This window comes from Pygocentrus nattereri, chromosome 17 (genome assembly GCF_015220715.1).
Source record: "Pygocentrus nattereri isolate fPygNat1 chromosome 17, fPygNat1.pri, whole genome shotgun sequence".
Lineage (NCBI taxonomy): Eukaryota > Metazoa > Chordata > Actinopteri > Characiformes > Serrasalmidae > Pygocentrus > Pygocentrus nattereri.
Genome location: NC_051227.1, coordinates 28,716,328 through 28,725,132, shown reverse-complemented (window position 1 = coordinate 28,725,132; position 8,805 = coordinate 28,716,328). Strand labels below are relative to the sequence as shown.

General features: G+C 39.8%; 1 protein-coding gene across 1 annotated transcript; it reads left to right on the top strand.

Moving 5' to 3' along the window:
* The first annotated feature begins 572 nt into the window (after window positions 1–572).
* LOC108414490 (olfactory receptor 52D1-like) lies at window positions 573–1,520 on the top strand. The gene has a single exon (XM_017687355.2). It carries the CDS (start codon window positions 573–575, stop codon window positions 1,518–1,520), a length of 948 nt encoding a protein of 315 aa, XP_017542844.2.
* Window positions 1,521–8,805: the final 7,285 nt, after the last annotated feature.

Below are 8,805 nucleotides of genomic sequence, written 5' to 3'. Positions count from 1 at the left end.
TCATAAGTTATCACAAACCTTTGATTGCAGTTGTTACTGCAAAGGGTGGCACAACCAGTTATTTTGTTTTGGGGGCAATAACCTTTTTACATAGGTGATATAGGTTTTAAATAAATCTTTATTTTGAGTGAAAAGAATGATCATATAGTTGGATGATCTGAAACATTTCAATAGGACAAATTAGCAAAAACAAAAGAAATCAGAGTTTTTCACAGCACTATAATACTGAATGAAGTCAAATTCACAGAGTAGCATCATTATAGACCTAACTCACTTAGGGAGCTGTTCAGTAAATTGTCTTAAGGCAATACTTCCATTTCATCAGTTGTAAACATCACGTCAGACTCCAAATATCTATATAAGCAATGATGCCAGAAAGTGACAGGCTAGAGACAGACAGCACCACTTACAATGTCCAGTAAGTTGCTATCAGCTGGCTGTGGACAGAAAACTGTACAAACGTTGCTGAGTCAGGTGGTTCTTATTTTATTGTAGTTTAAGTCAGGACAATTATGCTTTTAAGACCATTTAAAAGCGTGACATCAATTTTTGTATTCAAATGTACTGACAAAATGCCAGACAATTCCTCTAAAGAGTTCATATTCGTGCTTCATGGACTGAATGACTCAAGGACAAACAAACACATTTACTTTGCATTTGGTCTTGTTGTTTATATTGTGACTCTGTTTGTGAATCTGACTCTGATTATCACAATTATTCTGGAAAAAACACTTCATGAGCCCATGTATCTGTTTATATGCAATTTGTTTTTAAATGGAATATGTGGTGCTTCTGCTTTCTATCCAAAGATTCTTGCTGATCTTTTTTTAGACTCTAATATCATTTCATTTACAGGGTGTCTAATACAAATGTACATAATTTACTGTTATCTTTTCTGTGAATTCACAAGTTTAACAGTCATGGCATATGACCGATATGTAGCCATTTGTAAGCCTTTGGAATATCACAACGTTATGACACACCAGAAGGTGGTAAATTTGCTGGTTTTTATCTGGATATTTTCCTTACTACAGGTATCTGTTGCAATTGTACTGACAGCGCAAACACCCTTATGTGGTAATGACATTGACAAGCTTTACTGCTTTAACTGGGATGTTGTTAAGCTTTCCTGCACAGATATCACTGTGAACAATGTTTATGGGTACATTATAATGTTTTTTCAGTTGTTTCAAGCTGTGTTCATCATTATCTCATATACTCGCATCATCAGGGCTGCTTTAAAGTCCAAGACAGAGCGAGTTAAATTCATGCAGACTTGTCTGCCACATTTAATCACCCTCATCAACTTCACCATTTCTGTGTTATTTGATGTTTTGTGTGCACGTTATGGCAAAGGTCAGGAACTTCAAACTCTGCGCAACATCTTGGGAATAGAGTTTCTTGTTGTGCCTCCTCTTCTAAACCCCATCATATATGGATTAAAAATGAATCAGATACGGCGCCGGTTTATGCAACTGTATAGTCACAGCCTCAAAGAAGTAGAACAGAGCTTAAATTGATTGTAGACAGATTGTTGTTGTAATACAGGTCTTGCAGAGGAACCTTGAAATGAACTTCTTCAGACAAGAACACATGTGATATGACAAGATCTGATATAAATGGCATGGCACAGCTGCATTTCTAATATGAATACAGCAGTACAGGTGTCCGCTGCTAAAGAGTAGTTTTCAGACTTTAGAATTAGACATTTACATCTGGCATATGTTATATAACCTGGATGGAAGAATAAGCATCAACATCAGGAGTATAAATGCAGTGACATTGTGAAAAATTGTGATGGCAATGCATTGTGGGGAATGGACATTCTATTAATTGCAATGTAATGCAACCTCATTGTTTGGAAATCAAAAATTACAAATGATCAGCACCAACAAATCAGTCCAGCAGTCCTCCTGCCCACCAGCTCTACCGTCATGACTAAGTTGTGCAGCAACATTATTATAGACATTTTCCTTCATTCGAATCTTGCTTGAAATATTGCAAAAATAATCCATCCTGAACCCAGTGTCATATTTAATCATAGGCTAAATGTATTATTAATCAACATTTTTAATGCTTTTGTGTTAAGCTTAAGATGTCTAAAATTGATATGATTAATCTGAACAAAATGACAGATACAACTTTGCAGGACCTTTAGCTGCATCACTGAACATCATGCTGTAGATTACAGTGATTTACCCTGTCTGTTGTGCCCTCAGTTGTTAATGCTGAAGTTACATAGTTGATCAACATGATTTTGAAATAAAGATTGTAAACATTATGAAAAATACACTTTTTTCTTTTTATTCTTTTTCATCCTGAGGCCGAATATAGTCTCTTTTCTTAATTTTATTTACTTTTGTGTAAGTTTACTTTCATAAAATTTTATTTATTTTTATATATTTTTTTCATTTATTCTATGCTATTTGTGGTTTTGAGATATCACTCTATGGTTGGCTAGACCTTTGGTCATACAGGAAACAGCGGATGATACCTAAAATAATACAAAATATGGACATTTGAGATTAAGACAAATAATAAATTAATCTTAAGGGCTTGTTTCCTGAACACTAGTTGAGCCTCTTGGATGAGAGTGCGGTGCCATTGGGGAATCCAGTAGACCAGGAGACCAAAAAACATCTCTGAGCACTTATAAGAATTAATAATCAAAAAGTGGTACATTTGAAAGCATGAGGTGTTACTTCCTTTGTGAAGTGGAATTACATGAGCTCTTTTCAAAAAGGGAGTAAAATAGATAGATTAAAAATATATGTAATGTGTTCTAAAATAATCAGGGTCAGTAGCCTCTGAAAAACTGAACTGTCCTCTCCTATACCTTTTTAGTGTTGCTGGTGTTAAGGGCATTAGCTACTATACTAAAAGAGTAGGGTAAATTGTAAAGAGACCCTGTCTCACATCAGAGGGTGTATCAATTTCACAGAGAGGTGCTTCCATATTAGTATAATCAAATCAATGTCCAGTAGCTGCAAAGTGAGTATTACGTGCTTGGCAGAGCTCTCTGATCAGAAATCTGTTGATAATCAATAACAACATGAGTTGGAATAGGGACTGATTTGTTTTTGAGCAAATTAACTGTCTTCCAGAATTTGAAGAAGTTTGAAGATGAATTTGTAAATATCTGAGGGTTGATTTTATGATGTAGGAAGTACATTTATTCCTTAGTTGCCTGAAATTAAGCCACTGGTCACTGTCGCTCTTTTTTCTTGTGAGAGCCCATGAGTAGAGAGGCAGATGCCCATGTCTGTAAAGAAAGAATCTATCCTGCATGAACTCCTTGTGTGCATTTTAAGCCAACGTGCATACTCGGGGTGTTACCTGTGTTGCATTTCATAATGAAACACTGTTTTACTGACTTTTATCTTGTAGGTATAACTGGCCCTTTCTGTTTGTATGTTATCCCTGTGTCTGTGTGGATTTCCTCCGGGTACTCCAGTTTCCCCCCACAGTCCAGAGACATGCAGTCAGGCCAGTTGGACATGGTAAATTCAGAGAATCTGGAGAAATCTCTGCAAGTTAGCAGCAAGGCAGAAAACCAACATTGAATGCCCGTGACCTTCGATCCCTCAGATGGCACTGCATTAAAAACCCACATCATTCTGTAACGGATATTACCACATGGGCTCAGGAACACTTCAGAAAACCATCGTCAGTGAACACAGTTCGTCGCTCCATCTACAAGTGCAAGTTAAAACTCTGCCATGCAAAGCGAAAGCCATATATCAACAACACCCAGAAACACTGCCGGCTTCTCTGGGCCGAGCTCATCTGAGATCATCTGGACTGACGCAAAGTGGAAAAGTGTCCTGTGGTCTGACGAGTCCACATTTCAAATTGTTTTTGGAAATCATGGACGTTGTGTCCTCCGGGCCAAAGAGGAAAAGGACTGTCCGGATTGTTATTAGCGCAAAGTTCAAAAGCCAGCATCTCTGATGGTATGGGGGTGTGTTAGTGCCCATGGCATGGGTAACTTGCACATCTGTGAAGGCACCATTAATGCTGAAAGGTACATACAGGTTTTGGAGCAACATATGCTGCCATCCAAACAACGTCTTTTTCAGGGACGTCCTGCTTATTTCAGCAAGACAATGCCAAGCCACATTCTGCACGTCTTACAACAGCGTGGCTTTGTAGTAAAAGAGTGTGGGTACTAGACTGGCCTGCCTGCAGTCCAGACCTGTCTCCCATTGAAAATGTGTGGTGCATTATGAAGCTCAAAATACGACAACGGAGACCCTGGACTGTTGAGAAACTGACGTTATATATCAAGCAAGAATTGGAATGAATTCCACCTACAAAGCTTCAACAATTAGTGTCCTCAGTTCCCAAATGCTTATTGAGTGTCGTTAAAAGGAAAGGTGATGTAACACAGTGGTAAACATGCCCCTGTCCCAGCTTCTTTGGAACGTGTTGCGGACATCAAATTCAAAATGAATGAATATTTGCAAAAAACAATAAAGTTTATCCGTTTGAACATTAAATATCTTGTCTTTGTAGTGTATTCAATTGAATATAGGTTTGCTAAATGTAATGTAAATCTGCTAAATGCTGTGAATGTAAATGGATTTGCAAATCATCATATTCTGTTTTTATTTATGTGTTACACAATGTCCCAACTTCTTTGTATTTGAGGTTGTGTATATATATATATATATATATATATATATATATATATATATATATATATATATATATATATATATATATATATATATATCGCCTCTGCTTTTGCAAAGAGCAGTGACTGGTGCCACACAGCCTGCATAAAGCAGTGTTGGGTGCAGTGCATGGGGCAGCTGGCCTGAGCAAGAACCTAAAATGGCTGCAGAAGAAGTTCTCCTGGCTGGGATTCAGCCTGAACTTGGAGCGCTATGTACACTGCTGAGCAAGAGCCTAAAATGGCTGCAGAAGAAGTTCTCCTGGCTGGGATTCAGCCTGAACTTGGAGCGCTATGTACACTGCTGCAACCTATGTACCGCCTAGAAAGGGCTGCAGCAGCCGTCGCACAATTTTTTAAAGTCTTTCTGCTCCAGTGCTTCAGTCCACAAAGATAAGAGTAATCATGGATATCCTGAGCCCCTGTCCCATCACTGAGACCGGGAAAAGGTACAGGCTTATGATTATGCATTATTTAACTGAATGGCCCGAGGCATATGTTGTCCTGGACCAGAGTGCAACAACAACAGTGAAGCAGCTGGTAGAGGATTTTTTCTACCAGTTCAGCATACCAGAGAAACTTTACAATGATCAGGGGCGCAACTCGTCGACAGTCGACAGTCATGGCTAAGGTTTGCAACCAGCTGGGCATCCGGTCCATTTGCCCCTGGTCCTGCTGGCTTGCCCTTCCATTGTGCAGAAGTCAACTAGATTCACTGACATTCTTCAATACTGTCTCCATGCAGTGAACCTGCTTGCCAGAGGCCATCACCCAACAGGGCATTTGACTTGCGTTGTCAAGGACAACCACTGTTGTTTGGAGTCTGAGTGTGGCTGTCTGTACGTCAGTCACCCTGATTATGTCCCTGTGTGGTAAAAGAACACCTAGGTGAAGAAGCATATTGGGTCCAGGTGGGGTGGTGGACTGTTGTAGTTCATAGGGATAGACATGCCATCTACCGGCCCCATAAATGGAAGACGTGTCAGGGCAGGTGGAACCGTTGCAGCAGGGGCATCACCCTGAGGTGGACTTGGAAGCACCCGGGGGCCCATTTGCATGCCTTCTCTGAATGCTTATGCCAACCAGGACAGTGAACATTCTGAGACCCCTGCTGCAGGGAGACAGCAGTGGAGGCAAAACCCTCTGGTGCAATTAAAGGACTTTGTTTGAGCAATGCTCGTCACTGGTACGACAGACCTTTAAGTGGGCTTGGGGCATTCCACCACTGGCTGTGATGCCTTTGGAGTTGGCAAGCGTGCACATTCTCAGGTGCACATTCTCAGTAAAAGGGACTGTATGTATGAGACTAGCCGCACCCAGGCATGCTGAATTTAAACATCTCTCAAATAGAACCTGTCTGACAATGTGAAGCTGGCAAAAAAGTCTCAAAAAGCTGTACATGATGCCACACTCTAAAGAGATTCAAATACAGAATACAGTGAAATAAAGTCATTGAAATCTATGTCTGGAAAGGGTTACAAAGCAATTTCTTAGGCTCTGGGACTCCAGCAAATCACAGTGAGGCCCATTATCCACAAATGGAGAAAACTTGGAACAGTGGTGAACCTTCCCAGGAATCGCTTGCCTACCTAAATTTAATCAAAAAGCACATTACCTAGGAGGTAACTCAAGAACCCAGATAAACATCTAAAGAACTGTCGGCCTCACATTTTGCAACAATTACTTAAACATTCAACAATTTAGATGTAAACAAAATCATTTAGAGTGGTTTGGTATGAAATGTGCCTTTCTAGAGACATTTAGAGAGTCAAAATTGTTCACCATTTTAGTACTAGGAACCAGACATTTTTATGTCACCATTTTATCTGCTACCCAAACTGACCACTGAATGTGTATTATAAATGTTTATAAATCACGCTGATAATCGTAAAACAGTGCTAAGTTTGAAAAAATATGCTTTCTTTGGGAACTATTCGTTCCTTACAATGCCTTGCATGTACCTCTCCAACTTTTGTGTTGTCTAGTGAGAGAAATTAAGCTTCTATCTTCTGACCTGAGGATGGTCAGCTCCCTCCATTGTTCGTCCTATCTGCTGATCTAAGGTGGTCAACTCCCTGCATTGTCTTATCACCCTCATCCCCCTTGCTTACCCCCCCTAAAACTCCTTTTCCGCACCTTTATCCTCCTCCCCCAACTTCCAGTGTTTATAAGGTTCTCTTAAAATATCCCTAATCAGACTGGCTGTGATAGACTGGCTGCGATCCACTAAGCTGTGCCCACATTTCCTGTGTGTCAATAAAATCAAGTCTACGCTGAAGGTCTCCTGACTTCTGATTCCTGAAAGCTGAATTTCTAACAACTTGGTGCCGTGACCCAGATGGCATACTGAAACCTGCTTGGTGAGTAAACGGCATTTCGAACTAAAAAGAAATTCTGGTTTTATAACACGGAGAAGTCAGTAAAGTTTAGCCTCTCTGAAAAAAGGGAAGTTTATTTGTTGTCACTGGTAAAGAAACCTAGTGGTTTTTGTGGCTGTTATCCCCTTTGTTCCAAGGAAAGTTTATTTGTTGTCACTGATAAAGAAATCTAGTGTTTTTTGTGGCTGTTATACCCGTTGTTTCAAGGGAAGTTTAGTTGTTGTCACTGATAAAGAAACCTAGTGTTTTTTGTGGCTGTTACACCCTTTGTTTCAAGGGAAGTTTACTTGTTGTCACTGATAAAGAAACCTAGTGTTTTTTGTGGCTGTTATACCCTTTGTTTCAAGGGAAGTTTAATTGTTTGTTTATTTGTTTAGTTGATTGTCTTGTCACTAGTCACCTCACCATGATTTCCAAAGGCCAAAATGCTCAGAAAAATGTTAAAGATTCCTGGGAACCTCTTAACTATAAAAAGAGCACACTAGTTAGGGGTGGGACTGAAATGCCGCAGTGGACTGACTCTGAATTTGAAATGGTAATGGAGAACATAGTCAAAAAACATGTTAATAAGAAAAAAAGGTCAGAGTACTTTTCTTCCAAAGGTTTTCCTACTGATAGATTGTGGTCTCCTACAGAATGCAAAACAGCTTTGGGCTATGGGATTCTGTGAAGGAATGTCTTTTTGAATTTCTAACACTAGGTAGCGGCATTGCGTTGCGTAGTGTCAACAAAACTCATAGCTGATGTGAGTAGCTGCACTTTGCTGGTTACTTTTTCAGAGTGGTGGTGAACTGCACTTTAACAGGATGCAAAAATCAATTAAGAGAAACACTGTACGGTGCAATTTTTCAGTTGCCATTCCAAGTACATTTTAGAAATAGACCTCCATGCAAAACAGCTTTGGGCTATGGGATTAAGCATGATTCTGTGAAGGAATGTCTTTTTGGGCTAGAACAATACTGGGGGTATAAACTTAGGCATATGGAGGATAAGTTAGCAGAGGCTGAGGGGAAGATCCTAGAGTTGACTACTGAAAGTAAAAAGCACAAAACAGCTTTACTGAATGCCCAAAGAATATGCAAAAAACTTCAACAATCACTGACTGAGGTTGAACAGTTACATGCTAACTGCAAACCTAAGCGCCACGGTCAACCAGGTCAGCCATGCTACACAGAGGATGAAAATCCTCCAATGTTGCATGGGCTGTACCCGGACATGGACGCATTCTGCTCACTCTCTGATGAAGATTCTGAATCTTCTCAGAGTAAAGTATTTCAAATGAGACCTGTAACAATCAGATCTGCTGAGGTCCTCAATAGGGGTGGTGAAGTCAAGGAAACAAGGGTACAGATTGGCCACATTCCTTTGGATGCCGCCACATTGGATAGACTGTCCAAGGAATTTAAACATCCAAGGGTAATGGGCCTTGACTTCATTGACCTTATTGAGAAAAAGAAAAACCTTTATTCATTGCATCCTAATGACGCTGTGGCAATAGCAAGCCAAGTTCTTAACATTACTGATAGCAGGAAGCTTGCCAATAAAGTGTTAGATGGTTTGGGTGATAATAGCCAAGACATTAATAAAGGGTGGGAAGTTTTCAAAGAGTGGATTAGCCACAAATGTCGTAAGACCACTGATTGGGGGCAGATAAGTAATTGTAAACAGAGAAAAGGAGAATCAGCTGCAGAATATTGTGACCGGTTTGAAAGAGTTTTTCTTCGTCATTGTGGCATTGATACTTACAACAAC